Source organism: Gallinula chloropus, assembly GCF_964237585.1.
Source record: "Gallinula chloropus genome assembly, chromosome: 3".
NCBI lineage: Eukaryota > Metazoa > Chordata > Aves > Gruiformes > Rallidae > Gallinula > Gallinula chloropus.
The window spans coordinates 40663245-40689870 of record NC_140087.1 but is presented as its reverse complement, the minus strand read 5'-3'; the positions used below and the strand labels follow the sequence as shown (position 1 = coordinate 40689870).

At 40.6% G+C, this 26626-nt stretch overlaps 1 protein-coding gene across 1 annotated transcript; it reads right to left on the bottom strand.

Moving 5' to 3' along the window:
* Window positions 1-1013: 1013 nt before the first annotated feature.
* On the bottom strand, window positions 1014-26116 carry ABCB10 (ATP binding cassette subfamily B member 10; the record flags this gene model as incomplete). The annotated part of the gene is made up of 13 exons (XM_084261539.1): window positions 1014-1621; window positions 2217-2251; window positions 2923-2966; window positions 3194-3374; window positions 4560-4639; window positions 4932-5141; window positions 8370-8465; window positions 10355-10490; window positions 11273-11419; window positions 13019-13153; window positions 14799-15001; window positions 15286-15486; window positions 25762-26116. 13 exons carry the CDS (start codon window positions 26114-26116, stop codon window positions 1330-1332), a joined length of 2115 nt encoding a protein of 704 aa, XP_084117665.1. The 3' UTR covers window positions 1014-1329.
* Window positions 26117-26626: the final 510 nt, after the last annotated feature.

The following is a 26626-nucleotide window of genomic DNA, read 5'->3' as shown; positions in this document are numbered from 1 at the left end:
TCAGTTGAAAGAACTTTAGCTTATTTCAGAGATGCCAGTCATTTGCTGCAGCGATGATGTTGTCATCAGTACTATAGGTGTTTAATTACATCTGGATGTAATTTTATTTTCATTCCTTACCACACAGGAATCTCTTTAGCATCTTCACTATGTTCCACGAAGTGCCATTAATGGCAGGTTGGATAAGCATTTTAAGCTTGCCCAGCACTACTAGATCTTTTGCCTATTTCCAATGAAGTTTTCCAGCAGCAGTTGTCCTTGTATAGATGACTGTTTTAATGTGACCTGGAAAGTTTCTAGCTTTTTAAAATTACCTGGTGGTACTTCACATCTTCAGAAAGTCCCCAGGGATTCCGTTGGAAGAGATTCTTAAACCAGAAACATGAAGCCATCCCTGCTACCAAACGTACCCTCCTGCAGTTATTCAAATGAAGGCACTGCAATTATTTTTCTAGTTACGCTTTTGAGTGTAGTTTGCTTATTGTCCCTGATAAGGTAGTTAGGCAAAACCTGGGATTTCTAGGAATGAAACTTTAAGTAACAATAAAAAACCCCCAACCCTTACATATGCTTTAAAAAAGGGCATAGACTTACATATGTAAGACCATGTTCTTTTAGACACCATCTGAGAAGTGAAACTACAGAACTGGGAAGAAAATGCAAGCGCATTTTAGATCTTCCTATGCTGACTTAATATACAAATGTACTTCTTTTGTCCTTGTGGAAAGTCAGCTGGGCTTTTTGTTTGGTTGGTTTTTTGTTGTTTTTTCTTTGTGTTTTAACGAACTTTCTTCCAACTCATCCTCCCGTACTCCTGAAAGGTTTCTCCTCTGTAATTCTCTACAGTAACTGTAGGTGGGGATAATAACCAACCGTCACATTTCAGAACAAATGATAACTAAAAGGGCAGCACTGTGAAAGTCACACAGAACTCTGAGACTATGCTGGTGCAGCATTTTAAGACTACTGACAAGCACAGAAAGCAAAAGTTCCTTGAAAACTATAAGATTGTCATTTAATTACCCTTAAAATACTGAAGTTACTTGAGAATGCAGCACATCATCATACAGTGCATTATGGCAAACAAGATTCTAAATGGTCTCAACATAACACAAAGCAGAAAAACCTATACACTGAAATTCTCTCAAAGGGATAGACATTTTAAAAAGTAGCAATAATTATTAAAAAGCTTTCAATAAAAAGTTTAAACACATTTAAGTTTCAAAAGAAATTTTGTACATTTTGGAAAAATAGAACATTTACTTTACATCACTGAAACATAAGTTATATTCTTTGTAGTCTGTAAGCCTCCACTATTCACACATCCTCTCATACATTTTCTTTCATTACATTCTTTTCTTGGGGTTGTAAATCGAACATAAAAGTATCGTTATTCTGAAGAAAAGCTTGTTTCTGCATTAGTTTCCTGAAAAGTCCGTTCGGATTTGCAAGGAGTTCTTCATGTTTCCCACATTCAAGAATTTTACCCTGGCCAAGGACTGCAACAAAGTCGGCATTCTGAATAGTGGACAGACGGTGAGCGATAATGAGGACTGTCCTCCCTTCCATCAGCCGGTCCAGAGCTTCTTGCACTAGATACTCATTTTCAGCATCCAGAGCACTAGTGAGAGATGAGAAACAGGGAGGATGTTTGTTATTTTAAGACAGGTTAGGTTTGTGTGTGTTAGGCTTATTTTGCTAAAACTGCAAACCCTTTTTACTATTGGTGAAGAACCACCAGTGGAACTGTAGGAAAGCTTTGTGGCTATGCTTAGTGCCACATCCAAGTTGGAGACATTACAGTACCATATGCAAAAATATGCATGGAGAAATAGCACTAAATTAATTAAGTGAATTAATTAATTAATTGAAAAACAAGTAGTTATCCTGCAGTATAGCATCTCTTTTTCAACACCAAGATCTTAACTTAAAGATACAAAAAAAGCTTTAAACAGATGTTTCAAAATCAAGTTATGTAGTACAAGTTTAGCTCCACGAAAAATGACAACACAGGGTACCACCTATCCTTCCACTTTGTGTAAACAGCTCTTCTCACAGCTCTCCTAACGAAGCCACACATTCTAGAAAGCACATTCGTTTTGTGGGTAGAGAAATATCAAGGGCTAGGTAACTTCTGCATGGGCATGCAGAGAAGGAAAGGATGGAGAGCACATCTGAGTTTTAGATAATTTCTAAGTGTCTATTTTTGTTCTTACCTTGTTGCTTCATCTAACAGAAGAATTTTAGGATTCTAAAGAATAAAGTAAAATTGGTTATAATAACAATTGGACAAGATGTGAATATTTCTATCAGTAGAGAACAGGATTCATACAGCTTAAACCTCCAAGTAAGTGTGCTTATTTCATCAAAAGAACTGTCATTCAAAGCATTGCTTTTAGGAAGCCTAAATGCTACGAGGACAAAAGAAAAGAAAAACAACATTCTTCCATTTTTAAATTTTGCAAACTAAAGTAAAAGAACACTATGACCACATCACTATTTGAAAGATACCAACTAAAGGTGGGAGGTGATTTTTAATGCATACTTGGCAGCACTGTGGTTAAAAGTTCAATTTTCTGTTTACTGCTCTTATGTGGATCTTTCACAGGAGCAGAGCAGTGAGTCTGGTGTATGTATCACTGTGTAGTAACAAAAAAGTAACAAAAGCCAACCGACAAGCAGTATTTCACCCACAGATAAAATACATCATACCTAAGAACCAGCATTTAAGAACTCTTCCCAATTAAATAACAACTAAAAAAATCACCAATACTCAAATCCCTAAGAAACCTCCATAATCCAAACTTTCTTGATGAAGTTGGCAGTAAGAGTTTCAGAGTTTGGAAGAAAAGTGACCCCACTGCACCTGCCCTTCCTGCCTCCCCCCCAAGTAAATAAGTAGCTATTTAGGTACTGGCCTACCTTGAGCAGAGCTCGAGCAATTGCAATTCGTTGCTTCTGTCCACCTGAAGGGAAAACCTCAGTAAATTGAATTATGAAAACAGTCATGAAGTAATTTTAACTCAGTGCCTGGGCTGAGCAGAATTCTGGACATGTACTTCACAGGGTAATGGAGATCAAGGAGGGGTTTTTTTTAATACTTGTGCCAGGCCATGACTTGGAGAAAAAACTGGTAACAAAAAATAATCAGACAGTATCAAGATTTTTTACAATAACCAATGTAAAGATGTACCTGAAAGCAGAATGCCTTTTTCTCCAACTACAGTGTCAAACCCTTTAGGAAAATCTCGGATGAAATTAGCAGCATTAGCTATTTCTGCCACTTTCTGAATCTCCTCTGCAGTCACGGCAGAAGGATCCTCTGCACCGTAGGCAATATTTTCAGCAATAGAACAGGAGAACAGAATTGGTTCCTGATAAATTCAAAAACATAACTAATATGGTAGTTCTGTAATTACATGCATGTAGTATCCCAGCATCCTAGACGCAGCGTAATATTTTTAGTTTACATATTCTTTTGTATAGATAAGAGTAATTGAATTAACATCAGATAAAACCCCCTCAACACCGCAGGCAAAGCCAATTAAAAAATAAATGACTTTTAACTGAGAAAACGTGACATAATGCTCTATTTCTGATATTTGAGGAAGAGTTCAGAAAGAGCTATTCATCGGAAAGAGGAGAGCTAACAACAGAAAACCTCCCCTGTGCACTTTACCACATATTACCATTCGCAACAAGGATTCTCTTAAAAATGCCTACATAGTTGTTGTGGCATTTTGTGTATTTAACTTATATTACAGCTTAAAACAGAGAAGAGGACTGCCAGATATAGGTCAAGTGATGTACAATGTGGAAAGGTCTGAAACAAGGTAAGTCTCCTCTGTTTATAAAATGAAGAGGAGACGTGCTATAGTATGAATACCGGTATGCATCTCCTACTGGTAACTCAAGTGGAATACACACGTTCAAAAGGAAGAATGCTTTTAATTAGAGCATCAGCCTAATGGTTAATTGCACTGTGAAGCATCTAGGGGGATGAGGGAAGTAACCTACATGGTTTAATTAGTCAAACAATTTATTTTTAAGAGGCCATTGAACACATCTCTCTACTTTCAGAGTCTAGGGGTTGCTAAGGATAGGGCACTACAGGGGTAAGCACCAACAGTGCTGTATTCTCATGCTTTCCTAATGGAAATGTGTTTGCCTGGAAACAACACAAGAGCACAGGTGGTCAGTTTTCAAATGGCCGTGTAAAATATGATTGTGCAACTTCCATTAATAGGAAATGTGATTAAATGTTAAGCTTTGTGTAGTTTCTTCAACAAATCACAGCAGACATCAAGATGGTTATAGCTGTACAATTTGCAACAATGTACTTTCCAGTCTCCACATGCACCCTTTTCTTTCAAGCTAACACTGTTAATCTCTGTGATTACATAAAAACAGAATACAGAATAATGGGACTAGCTCTGAATACTTATTTTTAGAATAAAGCATGAACAACAGCAGTTATTATTAAAAAGATGAAAAGTGAGGCATAGCTGGTTGATTACACAAAATTATTTCATTCACTTAAAAATTTTTTTCTTCCTTACCTGACTCACTGTTCCAATCTTTGCCCTGAACCACAGTGGATTTAACTGACGGATATCAAAGCCATCAACAGTGATAGTACCTTAAATTAAGAAACAGTAGAGTCAAGTGTGTTTGACAAGTACTGAAAAGAGACAGAAAGAACAGCAGACAAAAACCATCCCCAAGGAATCACATACTGGTGGATCAGAAATCCAAAGCTGTGCAGGCACCACAACCAGGTAACCATACACCCCAGAGGGAAGAAGCATGGTGCACCAGTGGAATAATCCCATCAGGACCTCAAGCACAGAAACCACAACTGTTAAACCTCAGGGTGCATCTGAGATGTAGAGAACCAGTTGTCATGAGTGAGAGCAACACACAAAACATACCTGAGAGAGGATCATACAGCCTCAGCAGGAGGGATACAACAGTTGATTTCCCTGTGCCACTTGGGCCAACCAGAGCCATAACTGAGCCAGCTGGAACGGAAAGGCTGAAATCTTTGAAAATTGATGTTTCTGGACGTGTGGGATATGCAAACTCAACGTCCTTGAATTCCAAAGCACCCCTGAACATGTCTTTGCCTAATACGATTCCCTCTGTATGACAAAGAATAAAACAGAGACATGTGAACAGAAACAAAAAAACCCAGACCCCTCAGCTCAGCCCTCCTAGAACTTGATTTACAGATACCCAACAGAAATACCTATCGCCATGATAAATCTGGAGATAGCTGCAAGCCACAATTCAGGGCCACAGGGGTTTATTTCAGCCATGACTGAAGCGGTGTGGTACACCGCTTGTTCCTGAACGCAGATTCAGGTTGCTCAGCAGTAGTGAACCTTTAGACTACTCACAGCAAGAGGGAGAATTTGCATCTTGCTAACACCTACTAGTACTCACTTTTAGTATAATTATCTTAAATTTTAAACATAAACTATTAGGAGCAATTAAATAATATGGCACTGTTGAAGACCAAAGTCCCGTTGCCATAGAACAGATGTAAAAAGTTAAACATTGCAGATCACTTCCTGCACTTTCACCAAGCCACAAAAGTCACCTGAAACACCACCACCCCCGCTGGACAACAGCAGTTCCCTCACCACTAGCTGTTACCTGCGTGGCTTTTAAGTAAAGACTGTCACTGGAATAAAGCTGCTGCCAGGTTTGTTGCAGTAATGGCCACTTTTTATTTGGTTTTGTGGGTGTTTTTTAAGTGGAGAGTATATTTAGTAATTTCAGGACAACAGTGTATTCCAAGACCAATTGGAGGTGTAACTCTTAGGGAACAGTAAACTAAAATTTCCATTTCTGAAACACCATAACAAAATAACAGACAACTGCCAAAGTTAAATAGAACCAGCTTCTTCCTGGAGTGCAGCATTTGATTTAAACAATTATATTAAAATATTACCAGTACCAGAAAAAGCGTATAAATGGGTAAGAAAAAGAAACAATTTCTCCAAGCCATGTTAAATCCCAGCAACTCATAACCATCCAGAGCAAACTAGTTGGACACTGGTGCTTGCTGCATTCCTAAAGGACAGAGTGACACTGACAAAGTTCCTACCAGTTTTCTGAAAACCAGCAGCACCAGAGTAACACCTGAGTACCGCTTGTGACCTGCAACTCAACCCCCTTAATTCTTTATGCAGGCAGTACACAAGTAACACCCAACTAGCTCCACCACAGGGTAGCACATGCCCATGTCTGGTTAAACTGTAACCATGTCTCAGAAATGCAGACACCCAGCAGTAGCAAACCCAGACACACATCAGTAGCAATCAAGATTTCATTAGTCCTGCTGTTCCTAGAGCAAGTAATTTGGTTTGCTTTGCTTATTCACAGATTCTCTTCCCTTCTCCAGCCTCTCAGTTTATAAGCAGTAGCATAGAAATGGCAAAGGCAAGAGCATGCAATTTCAGACTCCTTCCTTGACTTTAATCCATGGATGTACATACTGTAACTTGTTTGTTAGCTAAGAGCACAATGGTCTTCCTTTGGGAAAAGAAATTTATTTGCTAAATTCTGTGCTAGCAGCAAAAGGCTTACTATTATATAAGTAATGGCTTATGTTTGTTCTCAGTTCCAGTTATTGCATGCTCTGTTCCATGGCCAGACCCACTAAAATCTACTGCAATACAGGAAGTCTGGTACCACAAGTCCTTCCTCTATATATTACTGTAAAAATATCTATAGAGGATTGTGCTTATTTCTTCTTTGGTTTCTAGATACAGGGGAAAAAAGATATTATAATCTGTTCCCGAAATATTTGTTGTCACCAACAACATCTGGAGTTCCATGAAAATAAAATCTAAGGAGGCAGAGAGTAGATGTTTCAGGTTGGAACAGGAGAGAAAGAGTCTCTTGGTTTTATTGTCTGGTGGGCGAGAAATCAACTATAATTATTTTCTGAGACAAAGGGGGTTATATCCTTGCCTATGTATTTAGTTTATACTAAAAGGAAACTTAAAGGAAGGTCTATGCTACATGGATATCTGAAACTCTGACCAATTTATGTTCAGTCTATAAAATAAAGATGGCTTTCTGGATGTCCGCTGTTGGTGTAATTGAGCAATTCAACACCTTCAGTGGAGAAGACAACTTCTGCTCCAGTACTGCTGTTGACTCTGCACTGGTGCCACTGTAAACCACTGAAAGGCCATTGAAATAGTCCAAATTTAAAAATAATAATAATAATAAAAATCACATCCAAACTATGATGAAATCAACAGTTGCCCCAGGTCTATGAAGGGCACAGCAAACTGCAGTGTGGCACTGGACCATCAATGATGGCAGTGGGTTTAAGCCAACTTCACCGCTAAGGACAAGAGTGTGTAGTGCTCTATCAGCCTGTTGCTGTTACCTTTTGGGCAAATGGCTGCTACTCTGCCTTGCCTCTGGCCATTGGTGCTTTCCAGTGGCTAAGTAAAGTCTATGCACATTGAAAAGCATCTTACAGACAGGCCTGCAGCTGTGCAGAGAAATGAGGCAGAGGCCAGACTCTGACTTGGTGCGACTTGTTCTTGATTAAGGACTCGAGGAATTCCAGCCCAGGAAGACAAAAGCAGAACAGAAATTTGAAGCACAGCCTTTCAAAAGAACCCCTCTGTATCAACCAACGCAAACCTCTATTCCCTAAAGCCAGAGCTCACTCATGAGATCTGTTAGGTATGTTGGATGTTCTTTTTTGACTCTTCCTCTTACAGCAGCCCTTCAAAAGTTTCTAAATTAGAGGATGATACAAAACTTTTAGGGAAATTCCAGCATTGACAGCTCACCTGGGTGCTGCTGTACTGCATTTCCTAACAACGTACAGACCTGATGAAAACTCAGGTATTACTTTTTCCTAGTGGGATGCTGGTGATGGAATAAAACAGCAAGTCACACACAAAGTATCTTCTACAAGGAGCTCAATGAACTACTTGGATGGAGATGGGAAAACGGTGTTTGTACAAATATATTCAATACTGGAGGGTGTTGCATAGCTTCCAAACAATAAAGCTGTAAATCTTTATTTTGCTGGCCATATATTTTTATTTACTATATTTGAATATTATTAAATATCCAGAATTAATTAAAGGCAAAAAAAACCCAAACCAGCCAAAGTGTCAGCTTGTAAAACTTCTGATTAAAGGAAGTCTTCATCACCTGTTTCACAGTTAGGAACAGACAGAAGAAATGAGATCTAGTAAGACTATCTTTTTTTTTCCCCAAAGAAATGCCAGCTGGTACTACCTTTAAGCGTTACACACACTTCTTTCTGAAGTACTGGTGACCAGTAAGAGAAAAACCAACCCATGTCCAGCAACAAATCAAGGTCCTACCATTAAATGGCAGTTGGGGCTTCCTTTCAATAAGTTCCCACAGACGTCCACCGGCACCTAGTCCTTTCATTAGTTCAGAATAAAAGGAACTTAGACCTAAACAAAAAGCAGACCAGTGTTATGCAGCCATATAGGATGGACATTAAATTTCCATTACACTTTTCATCACCGGCACTGAAGCATCAGATGTGTAGGGGATCTTTCATTCCAACACACTATCAGACATGTTGATTCAAATCCTACCAAATCTCACTTCAGAGCTACTAGTAAGCCTTATAGCAACCATAGTTAATTATATCTCCAAACCAAATCATTCTGAAGAAAAAAAAAAACACTCAAACACCAGAAAAATAGGTAATACATATAAGCAAGCAACTCAAGATACATTAAAATAGGTTTACTAGTTTATTCTTGCAGAGCAACAAGCCCAGCACAAGGTCAAGAGTCTGTAAGTGTAGGCAGGGCATTTCATCATGCTGCTGCTGAGGACTACCTGAAAGCTTGCCACACAAGGTACTAGCCATGGTGAGAAGCTGTCTGCTTGCAAAAAAGCCAAAGCATCAACATCCTAGAGCAGGGCACAGGGGAGAAGGCATAAGCCTCACAGAACATGTTGAAACTAAGGCATTGAGGTTTACAAATTCACTTTCACTCATACAAAAAAAATTATATAATATGGACAGCAAATACTAATTAGAAAATGGTTTTAGTTTTCATAAGTCTTCAGTATTTGGTAGAAAACACAGCAAACTGTTATAATAAAAGGAGGCAAAGTCCTAAACGATGCAGTGAACGTCAGAGCTCATTGCATGCACTCCTGTATGTGTGGATGACTTTGTGCTTTGAAGATTTCTATGCTTTGTAGGCACCAAGGAAGGTGGTGTGTTTTGTGGCAAGACAGCTTTATTTCAGAGTCCCCATGAGAATGAGCTCTTTGCAGAGCTATATTTTTTTACAACTTTATATGTATTTTTATTTTTTATATATTTGTAAGCAGAATTAAAAAGATGTTTTTATTTTAAAAAAATTAATTCAATGACATTCTATCAGTGTTTGTAGTCTTTTTTTTTTAATTTATTTAACAGTAATTTGTCCCATGCTTTCAAAGTGCCAGGTATCTGTTTGTTGACCAAAAATTAATGATTTAAGCAGAGGAGAAAGGGGTTTTGTAGTTGGGGTGTAGTTGTAGTTGGGCTGCAATTTTAATACCCAAAGAAGCAGGCTTGTGCATTTCATCCTCGGGCACATCTTTATGCTTCCCACAATATCTGACTTAGTCTTAGAAGAGTACAGATGAGCTGCGTTGCCCTGCTGGTCTATCAGCAGTAACAGACTCATGTTAAAGAGGAACCCTTCCAATCAGTTGTCAAACTTCGAAGTACCTTATCTTCCTGTTGGCCTGTATGCAGTAGTGAGGACTGCTCTGAGAAAAAGATAGACAGTTTGTTTCTGGGCCAGCAGATTACAGAGCCTGACCTTCAAGGAGCCGTCAGTCAGTAAGGAAAACCAAAAGGTTAGCACCAGAGTGTAGTGATCTGCTGGCACTTTGTTTACTTTTCCAGCTCAAAACACTCTAATACTGAATTACAGCTAAATTCTGCATGCCTTTCTAAATAGAGTATGTTTAATGTGGACACACATATTCTGTAAAAAAATAATAGCAGCATTATTTCTTTACACAATATACCAAGTACCAAGTATCTTAATTTAGACCCAAAGAAAATTAAAGTAATATGTATGTTGTACACACACATTGAAAAAAATAACCTCTGTATTCCTTTGGGAAAATGGAAGGCTTATAGTAAAATTAAGTTCTAAATCGCTATTTTCATTAACTCTTCAGAAAAATAAAAGTACGATTTCTTGGGAAGATAATTTGGAAGAGACTCTTTAAGAAAGTCAGATCTTTTAAGAGCTTCTTCCCTTCCACCTCCATACTGACTGTAATGCTTTGAAGTGAAGAAAATCTAATTTCCATTCCATACCTCCAATGCTTATTCCAACCCAGAAAGCATACATTAGGAAAGATGAGAGTTCACCAACTGTCATGTAGGCACTGCCCATTAGTAATCCTCCTTTGTATAAGACTGAGAGGACAATTAAGTTTCCAGAAAGGCCAGTCTAAGGAAAACAGAGGAAAAGGCAGATTTTTGTCACACACATGTTAAACTTTATCCTTTAAAACATTGTTTCAGAATTTTCCTTCTAAAAAGAATTCTAATACTATGGATATTTAGATTTTGAGAGGACTGAGTTAAATTTGAACAAAAACAATTCTAAAGCAAATCGAGCCAACAGCCAGCCAGACATCAAGTAGCACTGCACTGTGCTATCCAAGTGCTCAAAAGGCGAGTAATACTTTTTTTGGTCAGTTTGGGCTTGGTTTGCTTTTTTTTTTTTAACCTCATACCCTGAGATGGAAAGGAACACCAATCATTATTTTCAACCATCATTAAAAGAGAAGAGTTGATAAGTCTTCAGTTATAGTACCATTTTAGAAAAAAATCTCATGGAAAAAACAGTCCCAATCTCCCTCCTTGTGCACGCTCCGCTCCCCAGCTTCCTTCTTACCTCACTGGGAAGCCAAACCTGTAAAACGTTAAGGGTGGGGGAAGGTTTCCACTGCTTTAGCTCCCTGAATAGGAGGTATGGGCTCAGATAAAGAGTACAAAGCTATGGGGTGTGGGGCAGAAATATGAGACTGGCTTTATCACACCACTGCATGTTAAGGTAAAGTTTCACAGCAATTTAGACTGATTTAAGTCCAGTCTTCCCACAGTTTCGTGTAGATTCAGTTTATACTCAAAGAATTTATTTGCAGATTTATAAGTATTCTCACAAATTTTGTAATTATTGACAATTGGCAGAACACAGTTGGTTTACTGTCATCAAAATGCACTTACTGCTCCAAAGAAGCCTGCCCGAGCTAGTGCTTCTTTTTTAGCCAGCTGCAGCACGTAATCCACTTTCTTTGTGTACTTCTCCGTTTCAGACACTTCCTGCCCAAAAGCTCGAACTGTTCTTATGTTTCCAATACGCTCTTCAGCCAACTGCATTGCAGCAGAAAACAAGCCAAACACACACAGATACACAATTTGAAACGTTTGTATTACAGAAATTTGAAAGTTAAACCAGTATCACTACATTTATCCTCAAAAACATTCATTTGGATACCACTGGAAAATTTTCCCTGCCTTCCTCCCCCCACTGTCTCCCCCCCCCCCTTTTTTTTTTATTTAATTCTACTAAGTTAAAAGTAAATTGCATGCCTGGGCAGTTGAAAAGAACTTCAAGATTGCCTTAAGTAAAAGAAAAAGAGAAAGAAAAATATAAAAGTAGGGTTAAAAAAGCAACTTAATTTGATGTGAACAACACACATAAGAAAATTACTGTTCACAGTAACTTGCAAGAACATGGTGGAAAGAGGAAAAATAAAGAATATTCTATTCCAAATTAAATCATGCAAAAAAGCCTGCTGTTATTTCCTGAAACAACTCCTCTCATTTGATCAAAAATCAGAGGGAATTAATTTAATTCAACTACTAATGTCCCACTTCAAGTCAGTATTTTATTTTAACTTCTAAACTGCAAAGTATTAGTTCAAAAATTACCGCAACTGTAACCAGACTAAGTTGTTAATAAACACTGTGATGGGCTTACAAAGAAAACTAGGCCCTTTTTTGTGTGTAAAAATACAATACAAAAATTTAATTCTTCCATCCCCCATTCAACCTGAAAATTTGAATGGAACACTACAATTGCTTCTTCATGTGAAGTCCCACACCTGGTTTAGAAAGACATGAGCTTCCCTTCCACACAGCATGTGTTTCTTTTCTTCAAGAGTGCTAACCTTCCTCCTGCATGGTCCATTTGCAGATGTCCTGCATAGGACATCCCCAGTTTAAAACAGCTGACAACTGCAGCTATTTTAACTAGTTCTTTCCTCATTATATCTCTATGCATTTTAACTGTGTTTCCTCACCATCAGCCTGTGAGGAAACAGGTCACTTTCACTACTATTTCTCTGATAGTGCTTTGCACTATTTCAGCCCACTTAGGAAACACAGTGAAGGCCCCTCTAAAAAAGCCTCTTTAGAAACAGCAGCCTCCTTTACTTTCTATATTTGGGTGCGTGCTGAGATACCCTGAAAAATTTTTAAAAAAGTCCAGCCTCATAAACATTAGAGACCTGACAGTAAGGTCAAACACCAAGGAATCATTCCAGAGAGGGAATTGCAAGCAAGACAGATCCATCTAATGTGTTTCTGATGACTTCAAACCATAATCATGCTTTTGAAACCTAGGTATGAAATCACACACAACTTCATGGGTCAATTTTTTTTATGTTCTCACACAGCTATAGCCTAATCTTCCTATCCTTTCCTACAATTACAAATTCTCAAGGCCTGGTACCTCCATAATATATTGTTATGCACAGCTCTTTACAAAGTAGGGGTTTTTTTTTGAGATCTATGAAGTGTTACTGAAGTTTACCTTTCATACAATTCAGGTGCTAAACTAAAGGCTCAGCATGGCTTAGGGCAATGAACAGTACAATTATCTTCAGAAGATCTGTACTTCAGAGATACTAACCTAAATAAACTACAGCAACTTTGAAGTTAACTGGAAAGTGTCTGTTAAAAGATTACCTGTGTTGCTTCTGCAAGAGAATCCTGGGTCAATTTAGTAAGTTTTCGCAAATATCTTCCATAAAACACAGCCAGGATGGCTAAGGGTGGCACAACACTCAGAACAAATGCAGCAAGGCTAGGAGACACAAAAAACTAGAAGAAAAAGGTATGTGTCAGGGGTTAGTGTTCAGATTAAAACCAACCCACCGGAGTACTGAAACGCAACTTCCCGCGCTCGAGTATTCTGAAACTAGTAGGGCTGTAATTTAGTGCTGCCATGCGTCCATTTATCATGTTTTATTTCTTCCAGGCATCATATCCCTTCCTCCTCAGCATTTGGGGAATGCATCCCACAGTTAGAACAAAGGCGCCTGGTTTTCATTTCGAGCCTTCTCGCTGGTTTGCTGTGTGGTCTTAGCCAAGTGTCTTAACCTGCCAGTAAGCAGGCCGAGGAGGAAACCCCTCGGGGATGCTGAGAGACATAAGCTGTTACATAGTGTCTAAAGCGCTTTCACAGCTTTAACATAGATGGTGCAGTGCAAAAAGTTTGAGTAGAGAAACACCGTATGCTACTTCTGAGTAGCTGAGGCACAGGGGGAGTCACCACTGCTCCCTAACACCCACAAACGCTCATAAACCTGGAATAATGGATTTAATTTACTGTTGCAAAGCCTTATCACTCAAAGCAATCATCATCAAAGCTCCTAAGTAGGTGCCTTTCATAAGATTTACTTAAATTAGATCTAATGTGTTTTCATTTCATCTTGATTTCTGTATTGAAAACAGCAAAACGTCCAGAAAAATATAAAAATTTGCTAAATGGACAGGCTTTATAATTTTTTTCATAATACTACCTTCTTTCTGGGCAAGCTTTTACAGTCTACCTTTGAACACCACATCATGGCAGCATTTTTGAGTAAAATGTCTTATATAAAGTTATTCCAGTTAATCCATAGTTAAATGAAAGCCTTAGACTCTAATTGCTTCGATAAATACAGAAAGCCCTAATTCTTATCAGTGACAAAGTCACTCAGTCTGAAGCTTTAAAGCTTCAGAGTGGAAACTCAGTTTCTAATAACATCAAACTTGGAAGCTTGTTTTTATGAGGAGACTTCCTGTTATCTGTTTTTAACTCCAGGTAGACAGTAGAAATTAACACACTTTCCTTTAAGGTAATTGTCACCAATGTATCCTTTCTCAGATGAGCATTAAAAAAAAATATTGCCACAAAACCAACAAGCAAAGTCAGATTTTTATATAAATCAAATCACCACTAAAGATTATTAACTGATGCACTGGACTAAAGCCTTCATTAACTGACAGACTAAAGCAGAAAGACTTACACTTGGTGTAAAATTCTGAGAAGTAATTTCATATTCAGTACTGCCTTTGGTCACCTAGGCCTTACCCAGAATCAACCACATTGAATGACTTTTACATCAGGCCCTTCACACCCTATTTTGCCTAACACTGTGTGAATGTTATCACTGATTTTAATACCTTCAGTAAGAATAGTTTGGCTATTTGCCAACTATACTTTGCTTGATAAATTCAGCAGCAACAGCAGTTCATTTAAAACCCTCGTTCTCCATATTTTGGCTTTTGAGTAAAGATCAAGTTTACTTGATGCAATACTGCAGTGCAGTACAAGGGTAACTGGTGAAACACACTTGTATCCAAGGTCACCAAACAGTTTCTGTACTGAATCACTTTCACACTTCACAGAACTGAAACACAAACAGAACTGAAACAAACTTGAAAGTACAGGAAGTGACAAGCAGGAAAGAGACCACCATACCATCATTCCAACTCCCACAGATGCCTGTGCTCCTGCCCTGAGCCCATCTGAAAGGTTTTCAGTCACTGAACGGCCCAAGAGGGCTGTATCTGAAGATAAGCGGTTGATCAACTCTCCTGTTCTGGTCTTGTCAAAGAAAGCGGTTTCTTGCTTCAGAATAGAGGAGAACATGGTTGTTCTCAAACGTTTCACGATTCTTTGTCCTGTCAGAAACAGAAGGCAATCAACCAAAGCACACAAGAGTTACAGAGCTTTAATACACAACAGGATAGTCAGCTTTAAGATGTCACAAACAGTAAATAAAAATGAACGATTATTCCAGCATACTTATCTTTGCACTATTCGTTTACCTTTGATCTGGTAAAAAAAGCTACTGATTCCAAGAGGATCTTTCAGGCAGTGCCAAGAATTTATTGCAGATCATTAGATATCCTGACTCTGTAAAAAAAAGATGACTCTCAGTAGCACTTTTTGCTTCTGTTTTTACCTGCAGTCTGCATGAGGTAGACACGAGTAGCATTAGCAGCAGCACCACATAAAAAGATTCCACTCAGCAAGGCACACAGGCTGGTCAGGCTGTCAGTGAATTCTTCACTGGGATTTGTATAAATAACGTCAATAACTTTACCCAGGAAGAAAGGGGCTGACATGGTAATGACACTGGAAACTGTCAGAAAGCCAACTGCAGCTGTAAATCAACAAGAAAAATTAAGTTGCAAGATCATAAATAGTGCATATGAAGCAATTTTTCACTTGAAATTTCTATTAAGCTTGTGTGTATGGACATTAAATAATCAACATTCTTTTAGGCTGAGTTCTGGACGGGACATTTTAAGTCACTACATAAATTAGCTTAGTCAAAGTATGTTTGAAGTTCCTGAAAGCCTCTGTATACAATCACAGTCCTGGAATGCTTCTGTTGTCTAACCTTCCTCACCACTACCCGACAAAGTTAACACTTCACAGATGTCATCCTTAGAGAGCATTCACAGTTAGCAAGTCTCCCCTATCTCTCACACAATCCCTCACTCCTGGTTGGTTTGGTTTTCATTATTCATGCTTGCTACTGTAACAAAGCTTCCAGCTATCTATTTCTGAGATGGCAATGGACTGAAGTAAAGATCTGATCTGAGAATTGCCTAAACAATCGCAATTTTATTTGGGGAATACAAACAAACACCAATTTGATTTACTCTTGACTAGCAAAATTGATATATATTCGTTCTTTTACTCTCTACTATTGCTGATCTAAAAGAAAAAAAAAAAAAAACAACCCCAAAACCCAGAAAACCTGTTTGAATGGAAGTGTATTTGCTGATGAGCAGAGCTCTTCAATCCCAGTTGCAAGATCACCCATGGAACAACCTGTATAACTGTTTGAAGCTCTACCACAGAGTATTAAAAATTGCACCGAACTGAGACTTAGCCCTTTGAACTTTGGTCTGCAAGGAAATTTCCTGAGCCAAGAGCACAGCTCAATTCTGAAAAGGCAAGCCAAGCTCAGAAGGCTGAGAACTAGAAAAAAAACCCTCTTAATTGAAAACTGAATAAACTTCATATGAAAACCACTGAACCACAACAATACTGTTTCTATACCATAATTTTCCAGCAGCCAACCCCACATTTAAAGCAACCATTCATAGGATTGCTACAAGACTTAGTACAGATAATGCCTTTAAGAGGCAAGACGACACTGTGAAAACACACTGAAGCTGCCTAAGTTTTAGTTCCGTTCTACTGGGTTTCTTGTATCACTTCTGTGATGAAGACAGAAGACTGCTTCCCAGCAGTGCACCACTGTAAGCAGTGTTTCTAAGATCTGTCACAGATGGTTCGATACCTCTTACCACCTCCACACACATATGGAAAGCTTTGTTTCAGTTTACACTTGAAGTGTAAATACAGCTGTGCATTTATGACCAAGAATTCAAGGTACAAAACATGCATACCTGCCACCACCTGAAAGAAACCTCACTGCAGTACCCCAGAGCAGACCTGGGAGAGCTCCACATGCTGCCCAAACAAGCTGAATCCTTGCTCTTGTGTCCAACCTGCTGCCTGTGGTTCTTATTCAAGATCCATTTGCCCTCTTTCCATTGTGTTACACTCAAGCCAGCAAGCGCGTTAAAGATGAAGGACTCGGATCTTTGACTTCAAGCTACAGAAACTAAAAGAAGCCAGAATAGAAAGGGAAAGCCTTCCTGCTGCAAGCTTATGTGATCTATACCATAGGCACATCTTAGAAGCGTATTATTTACTAGCTAAAACATCCTAAGAATGAGTGACCTTATTAACAGGCTGGCTGCAATGGTATATTCAAGCTGGGAAGCAGTGGGAAAAATCCAATAAAAGCCAGGTCACCTCCTGTCAGGAAAAGCTGGTCTGCAAGGCAGCTGGAGGCATTGTTTACGAGCACAGTGCTGCATGGCAGCTCAGTCTCTACTAGTGCAATTTCTCAGTTATGGATAGAACTGGACAACTGCATATTCACTGAAGAGCACTGTATGGCTAAAAACCCTGAATGTCTCCAGCGGTACAGCCTTCCTGGCTTGGATTTACTGACCTTCGGCTCTCCTTCATTCAAACCAGCATAGCTTTCACTGCAATTATTTCCAACAGCCTTAACTGAACTAAAAGCAAAAACTAGTACATAAACGGAAGACTATTAAACTACTGAAACATTAAAGTTTCAAAGATATATTGAAACAGTGTAGTCCTGAAGATGAAAGCTTCTAAATTTCCCTTTAAGCAATATACCTGTCTGTATTAATTTAACCACAAATCACATGCAAAATAAAATTCCCTAATTGAAACTCTCACTTTGATTACACCAGTGGAACAACTAGAAAATAGCACAGATGCCAGCTGTTGATTTTTGTGTTGTTGCTTTAAACTGTTCACTAATTGAAGAAACAGGAGTCAGCAAACACTCCTATCTCCTCAAACAGCAGCTGTCATTGTGATAACTGACTAAAGGGAGGAGTATGAGGTGTTCAGCAACTAGATATGAAGACACTTGACTAACGCTGAAGGTTGTTACTGGCAGAAAAAAGGTCAGGGTAAACGTTATTTCACATAGCTTATTCTCTTAACAAGAAAATAATGTCAAACAAAAGAGTGTATTTTGGAAGCTTTATTTTTTACAGTGAACCTCTTCTGTGGGCTACGAGATGAAAATAAGGCAAATGAGTCAGATCAACTGAACTTGTAAGACGAGGGCTACATCAAAGTGGCAACAGGAGCAAAGACAAGGCAAGCTGGCTCCGGCAGCAGCTGAGCAGTCCTCCTGGAAATGTTAGGCAAACATTTTGCTTGCCTACCTGCACAGAAATCCAGATCGCTGCACAGACAAAATGATGCCTTTGTCGCTATTAAGATCAACATGTTCTCTGTCTAGGCTAATGTGGGGTTTCTTCTTGACAGCAGGTCTGCAACTTCATTTCATAGTAGATGTATTTGAGTGCAAGGAACTTGTCACCAACTGATAAATCTGGATGTTTAGAAGCAGTAACTAGGCAGACCTATCAGAAACCTCTCTTCTGGACGTGGACTAAGTGACTTCAAAGAATCATAAACCAATTTTCCACATATAAAAACACTGCCAAGACATTGAAAATTTCTAGTTTTGCTGGTTCTTACCAGCGCATTCTTCTCACCCAGTTCAGTACGTGAGAAAGTACAAGTTAGGTATGACTGCTATGGGTTTCTTTCTGTGTTAAACTCATACATGATACCTGGACTGCACTTCTTATTTTTAGAATCGTCCTCCTTCTATTATTCAGAACAACTGTACTACTGTGCTCAGAAAAAAATTTAGTTCATGTCTGATGGCATGGTTATATACTGCATTCTTGGGGTATTTCAGAAAGCTGCTAGCTTTTTGAGTGGAACTGTCTTCATTCGCAGGTACTGTCCATTTACGGCATCCTGCCAGTTACTATTTCCAGTGATGATCACAGTTTTTAGAAAAAATTTGTATGAGTATTCTAAGGGCAGTTTGATGTAATTATACAATCTGTGGTGTATTTTCCTTTATTTTGTTATTCTTTAAGAACAAAAGAACAGTTTGGGTTTCCAAATTGCAGACTGTTTTCTTTGGTACAATAGCAATGCAGTTGCACAATTTACTGAAAATTTCTTCAAGACAGCTCATGAAAGGACTGTCATACTCTGGGTCATCTGACTGACCAGGATTATACAACAGTGAAGAAATGAACAGTTGCAAAAAATTGCTGTGGGACAGAATTAAACAAGAGAGACAAACAATACCTTTGTGATAATACCTCAAGAACAAGACCACTGTTCAGGGTTTGGATGGCATAGTGTGATACCAGCACAGGAGTGAACCCTGAAGCATCAGTTAGTGGCATCCCTCATGCTTGGATCATTGACATGACGTAAGTTAGAGAAACAGCCCACCATCTTGAAGAAAGTCTGTTCTTTGAGTCACAAGATGTTCAGGATTTGACAGACATCATCCTATCCTCAGTGGCTCCCCAGTGAGGCCTCTATGATCAAACGGGACAGACCTGCCAGGAGTCCTTCGCAAACAAAGTATCAAGGAGCCTTTGCAGCGTAGGCTAGAGGGGGTTTGTTGGAAGAGCTTTCAGAGAAGATACTTAATAGAAGTGTCCTCCCAGGCAGAGCAGACCACAGCGATTTGAGGAAGTCCGAGAAAGGGAAGAGCAAGTAAGACTGCCACTGTGCACAGGAGGGAAGGCAGAAGAGGCAGCAAGGCACAGAGCCTCGATGGAAGGCCTGTTCAGAGCTGTGAGAAACCTCCGCTTGAAAGCAAAGACGGAGGCTTGCCTCTGACTGTAAGCAAGCGTTTTCACTTTCTCTTGGGAAAGATGGTATCTCTATTTTATAATTTATTATCATGACAAACAGTATCACAAGCTAGTCTGTTCAAGATACCCCAGAATTGCTTGTCACAAACAGGCCTGTTTATGAGTCCAACAAAATGGGGAGGGGGGTTGCAGGGGTTTTTTTTGTTTGGGGTGTTTTAAGGGTTTTTTGCCATTTTGGAAATATATTTGGAGAAGTCACCACCCACACACAAATGTAAAACCAATTCAGGTTGTGTGGTGGGGAGGGAAGGGGTATGTTATCATTTTTACTTCTAAAAGCTTGCTATCCTATCAAAATCCACAATAAAAGGATAGCTCATATAGCCAGACTAGAATCCTCAATGTTTTCAACAGCTTCCCTGGACTACTAGAGGACAAGGTACCAGTCTGTACTTCAGATAAAGCAGAAGTAGAGAGCTCACTTAGAAAATTAGGAAAATACTAGCAATTTTTGTATTTTATCACAGCATGCAAAAATAGCATAAACCATTAATTATGCACCCATACAGTTAAGTTGGAGATATGTCAAAAGCAGAATTCCTTTAAAAGATAAAATACCTTAAAATTTCTATTGTCTTTCCTCACAATACTGATTTTTATCAGCCATAAAAAGTTTCTAATTGCCAAATGTTCAAAAGTAAGAAAGTCTAGGTTTGCAGGAGAGAGTAGGGCTTTTTCTTTACTACCATGTCTTTAAAAGAATTTAACTTGTTCATATCTATCCTGCATAGAAGACATCTTTATGGCATAGCAATCTAGCTATTAGTCTTTCTATCTTCACATTTACACAAATACTGCAGCAAAAACATTCTGAAGAGAAATGAAATTGTAAGCACCTAAGTGCTTACATCAGTCAGCAGCTACCATTTCTGCAATGTCTTACTTAAGTAACTTCATTAACAGTTCATCACCAATTTAAAATACGGAACTGGCAGCCACTAGCCACAGAGAGCAACCTTTTTGTGATAGAATTACAAGGCTGATTGGACCTTTTTTAAGTTTCATATCAAACATCAACAAAACCAGAAGAAAAACTGGAGGAACAAGAAAACACGTAGCCTATTTGATTTCTGTAAACCCCACACATGAGAAAACAATCAGCAAGTTACCCCTAAATATACCATACATACTGGAATGATGATTTTAAACCCGCAGGAATTGCCTTCAGAAATTTCAAGTTAAGCGCGGGTGTTCAGTCACTTTTAGACGCGCAGTAACTAAAGACAGTAACAAAAACAGTGGCCACATATGTGGACTTGAGAGGTGAATCCAAATTTTGGCCAGGAATTTCCTAGCTACTGGGTGACAGCACAGCAAGATTCACAAGGCGGGGTCCAATCCAGGTTCCAAAGAGATGGGTAGTCCTCCCTCTGCTCTCACTTGTTTCCTTCCTTTTATGTACACTGCAGAATTAACGTCAAGGTTGGAATGGGTGTATGAAAACTGTTTTTTTCAGAGAAATGCCACTTGTTTGACTTTTAATTAATTTTTAAAGGGGGGGGAGGAGGGGTGAGTAAATCCTTAACAGTGCATGGATTGCCTGCTGATGTTCAAAGTCATGCTACAAAGCTTGGAAGAGCAAAAGTTTCAAAATTAAACCATTTAAATGTTACTACAAACTAAATACATATTATCTGCCCAATTTAATTTCCTAAAAATAACTGAAGCTCTCAAAGATACGCCTACTCAAGTACTTGACATAAAAAATGTCACCTTGAATAAGTATAAATAACCAAAAGCATGACTTCCTAGTCACAATACTCACAGCTGATGTGTTTTACATTTCTTTCTGCATCATTTACAAAATATTCAAGCTGCTCACTACCCCAGTCCTCCAAATCAAATGAATTATTAAAACAGTTTTCTGAACTACATTACAAATAATAAACCTAAAAAAACGGAGATAGTCTTTGGTACAACATTTTAATTGCCTTTCTTTAAGAATTGATTTTACAGGCATTTATTCCTTATTGGAAACCACAAAAGATAAATCTACAGCAATCCAATATTTCTCATTCAAGGATGAGAAAGCATATCACCCGATAGAACTTTAAAGTACAGAAAAATCAGATTATGAATAACACATTAATGGTAAAATTCAACCCACAGGAAAACAGTTATTACAAATTATGTCCAAAATTCTAAAAGAAAACTTTTGAAATAACATTTCTTGCACATCTCTAGACAAGACCTGTGTCCAAAACCAACCTTTCTTTGCCTCGGTGCGTAGGAAGTGTAATACAGGGAAAGGGCACACTTTGCTATAGGATTAAAAATTTCAGAGTTCCTTGTGCTTACTTTTCAATTCAATAGAACTATTGTTTTCTTCAAGTGTGGTTTGGATAAAGCACAACAGAGAGATTCTCACAGCGGGAACTGAGGAGGCAGAAGGAAATAAAAGGGATAATTTTGAAAAGGCGTTTTTGTGGCTGTGCACACACAGCAGGATTTAATAATTTCCAACAATGGCCCTGTCCTCTTCCCTGGGAATTGAATTTAACTGAAGATACAGGTTTACCTGGCCTGACTGCAGAGGATCAGCCAAAGAATGGCTAAAGCTACTTCCCTCCCTTGTTAAACCTGGGAGGTATTACAGAATTTGCAAACTCCTCATTTCACTGCACAAAACTGTGGCAAAACAGAGTGAATTCTCATCATAGTATTTAGCCATCATTATGCCACTGTTGTTAAGACCAGCAAAATTTAACACTCATGTCTGTTTACAATGTATTCACAGCTCTACCAAACTCTAGAAGTAACTGTAGATGAAACATGGAACATATTACATTGATTTTTGGGGGTGTTTCTTGGCAGTTAAATATTTGGTAGATTTATTTTCATGCCTAACAGCCTCTGGAGGGTCATAAATTCCTTCTGCAAGGACAGTATTACAGTGGGTGCTGCTTCCTCCTGAACCTGCAGACAATGAAAAGGCCCTGTGTAAAACCAAATGGGACTGTCTCTTTTGGTGCCAGTCACAACTGAAGCACCTGTGTACCTGCACCTCCTCAGCTGACACCACTTCCCCACCACAAGAAGACTGGAGATCCTAGTCTTGCTCAACTGCCTCACAAATCATACTCTGCTGCCCAGGCCTCCATCATCATCCCTGTGACCACGTATTTCAGCGCAAACAGCGACGAGCAGAATATCATGGCCTGAGCCACATGGAATCACAGAAAAAGTCTGTATCAGTTCACAGTGGTAACACTATACACTCCTGTTACCAATTACAGGTTATATGAAATACAAAAAATTTGTAAGAGCTCAACCTTCTTGCAAAACAAAGTCTCATCTGTAAAGCATCTGAGGACATCCCACAACATTTGCTTACCACTTATATGGACTTGAAGAGGAAATTAAGTGCTTTACCCTAGCTTAATTGTTTTATGCAGTGAAAGCACTAACCTTCCTCTTTCTTTGAAAACAGGAAATCCACTGATACTAAGTTTTTAAGGACTAGCTTCTCAGTACAAAGATGCAACTGGGACAAAATGCAACATATTTTAACATATTTTAGATACAATAAGATGTGATTTCCCTACCGACACCAACAAGGCCTTTTACCCATACTTGTTATCCCTCCACCTACAATGACCGAAGTATTTTCCTTGTTAGTTTTTCCATCCTCCTGCTTAAAGGAAAACTTTTGTTGTTAAGTTGTAATTGAGTAGGGTATCAATACAAGAAGAAAATTTTTACATGAATTCTCTCCTCTGCCAAAGCCAAGACCAACAGAACATTAAAAAGCAATTATTACACAAGTGTATTTTTTCCAATTCTCATGATTTGATATTATCAAATTGTTGTGTTGTGGGGTTGGGGGTTTTTTTGAACATTAATACTGGACATTTTGATATCTCAAAAGATAAAACTGCATGTAGCTGATTTTCAGTAACTGTGATAGTCAATTTACTTAGATAAAACCATCAGCAGACTGCATAGGTTAAGAATAATCAGCCCTATTTTAAAACACAATTACAAACAAGTATACTATACCTGGCCTGTGATAAACAAGCTGACAGCAAGTGCCCAGTAAAAGGAATTAAATTAGGATCTCAGTTAGTTAGGAGGCTTTGGTTCCTAAAAGCCATCCTTCAACTAACTGGTTTATTTATTTGTTTTAGTTTCCATGGGAAAAACAAAGAACTTGGTCATAAATTCAGCAGGTAACCAGTTACTCACTTCTTCACCGAAATCTGAAGACTGAACATTAGCGACTGGTAAAAGGCTTTTTACTTTTTAGTCCATAAACCAATGAAGAAAAATAATCCTGAGCAAGACTGAAACATTACTGCACAGTTTTCTCTCTCTATCCAGCCCAGTCCCATCAATGTTCCCCTACTTTCATAGACTATCCTGAGTTGAAAGGGACCCATAAGGATCATCAAGTCCAACTCCTGGCTCACACAGGGACAGCCAAGTCAGAGCATGGGACTGAGTGCATCGTCCAGACACTTGAACTCAGCCAAGCTCAGTGCTGTGACCACTTCCCTGGGGAGCCTGTTCCAGTGCCTGGCCACCCTCTCAGTAGAGAGCCTCTTCGCAATATCCAACCTGAACCTCCCCTGTCGCAGCTTCATGCCTTTCCCTCAGGTTCTGTCACTGGTCACCAGAGAGATCGGTGCCTGCCCCTTCGCTCTCCCTTGTCAGGAAGCCATAGACCACAATGAGATCTCCCCTCAGCCTCCCTTTCTCCAGGCTGAACAAACCAAGGGACTTCAGCCTCTCCTCATAAGACTTTCCCTTCCGACCGTCCACCATTCTCTGGATGCTCTCCAGCATTTTTGTGTCCCTCTTGTACTGTGGTGCCCAAAACTGCACACAATGCTCAAGGTGAGGCCACACTGGTGCAGTGTAGAACACAACAGTCACCTCCCTGGACCAGCTGGCAATGCCGTGCTCGATGCACCCCAGGATACAGTTGGCAAGGATACTTTTACTCTGCACAACCAAGATAGTGGTATTACCCACATAAAACAGGGGTTCACAGCATAGAAACGATTCTAATTTCTTGTAAAAATTCATTTGTATCCACATTATTTTGGCTATGTATTGCCAACATGTAATGAAGCTCTGTAACTATCCACAGGGAATAAAATGTATTTCATATTCCATAAAATCACCTCTTTATGTAAGTCTACCTCCCTCATCTCTTTTCTTTCAAACACCGTTTACCCATTCTGTGGGAACTACCCAAATTTTTGCGAAGGCCTCACACTGCAATGATACACTCTTTGCACTGCTAAAGATGGTTTAAAAAACCCCCAAACAATCCAAAACCCCCACAAAATTTGATGTTGTTATCTTACTAGCAACTATTGTCCTCTTGTCCCCATGAGAAGCAGTATCAAGAAAAGTTTGTCTCTACTCTTTGTAGATAGTATCATTCTGGTATGGGTGCAATTCATACAATCGTGGTGTTTGATTTCATCAGATACTAAAATAAATAAATAAATGAACCATTTTCAAAACAACTTACAGAAGTTCTAGGCAAGGAATTCCTAGGAGACAGAAAGTCAAATTGATCCCTCTTTTTTTAAAAAAAGCTTAGGGTTGTCCTTTTTACTTAATTCTATACAGTCACAGGCTTAGGTTTATTGCAGGCTGGGTGTGAAGTGAGCATTGAACATGCAGAGAGGCATTAACCAACCCTACTAGAACCAAAGTTCTGTAACTTCCAAAACTTTTGCCTTCCCTTCAAAGCAACAGCAAATGAAGCAACGGCAAGGAGAGAGGATACACGATTTTAGCTTTTTACACATTACCAAATGCCCATTCAAAGATTTCACGTTGTGCTTTGATGCTACCAGATGCGCTGATTCCAGAGGGACATAGGACCTTCTCCTGCACCCCGGCCGCGGGTCGCTCCGGGCTGTGCCCCCCAGGCAGCGGCCCCCACGCCGCGGGCAAGCGGTTGGGCGGCGCGGACAGGACCCCCACCCTGGCTGAGCACCCGGCCCGCCGCGCAGCTCAGCCCTGGGAGACCCTCCGGGCGGGGCGAAAGGAGCCCCGCGCAGTTGCGGCGCCCCGCCGGTCCCTCCCCGCTCGGACAAAGCCCCAAGGGCGGCCCCCGGCACAGCGCTGGGGTAGTGCCGGGCCGCGGCCGGTACCTGTCAGTCTCCAGCGCTCGGGGTGCGCCAGGGCCAGTAGCCTCCGAGCCTCGAAGCGCGGCGGGGTGCCCGCAGCCCCCCGCGGCGGCGCCGGCGGCTCCGCGCCCGCGGCGGCGCTCAGGGAGCGCGGGGCGCTGCTCCCCGCCGCCGGCGGGAGAAGGAGGAGGCGGCGGCGGCAGCCCGGCGGTGGCGGCAGCAGGAGCAGCGGCGGGGGGGGCGGCCCGCACCTGCTGGCCGGACGCGGCGGGGAGCGAAGGCCGGGGGCCCCGCCGGCAGCCCGAGCCCAAGGGGGTGGCGGTGCCGCCCGCCGCAGCAGCGGCACCAGCCAGGGCAGGCGCGGCGCGTAGCCCGCCATGCGGCCGGCGCGGCGGAGCCGAGGCAGCGGCGGCGCTACTGCTGCAGCCGGTCCCCGCCGCGCGGGTCTGCGGCAGGAGGAGGCGCCTCCGAGCCGCCGCCGCCGCCCATGGGCCGGCAGCCGGAGGCCCGCGGCAGCCCAGGCCCGACCCGGCCTGCGGCAGTTGATAAGACTGCGGTTGTCGGCCTCCTCCCGGTCACAGGGCCGCGCCCCGGCCGCTAGCCAGCGCCCTCGGGCCTGGGAAGGGGATGGGGCCGGGGCCGAGACCCACCGAAATGGCGCCCCAGTCCGCCCTGCCCGGGGATGGCAGAGCCCTACCTGGGGGGCGGCTGTGGCCCCTGACCCCGGAAGGAAGGGAGAACTCTGCCCTGCTCGCTTGCACGCTGTCTCGGGACGGGGACAGAGTTTGCCCCATCCCCTGCTCTCCCTCCCAGAGTTGTGCAGGTGACACTTGGGGAGGCCATCTCAGGCCTCGGTGGCCTGCTTCTGCAGCACATCCTGCCTCTGGCC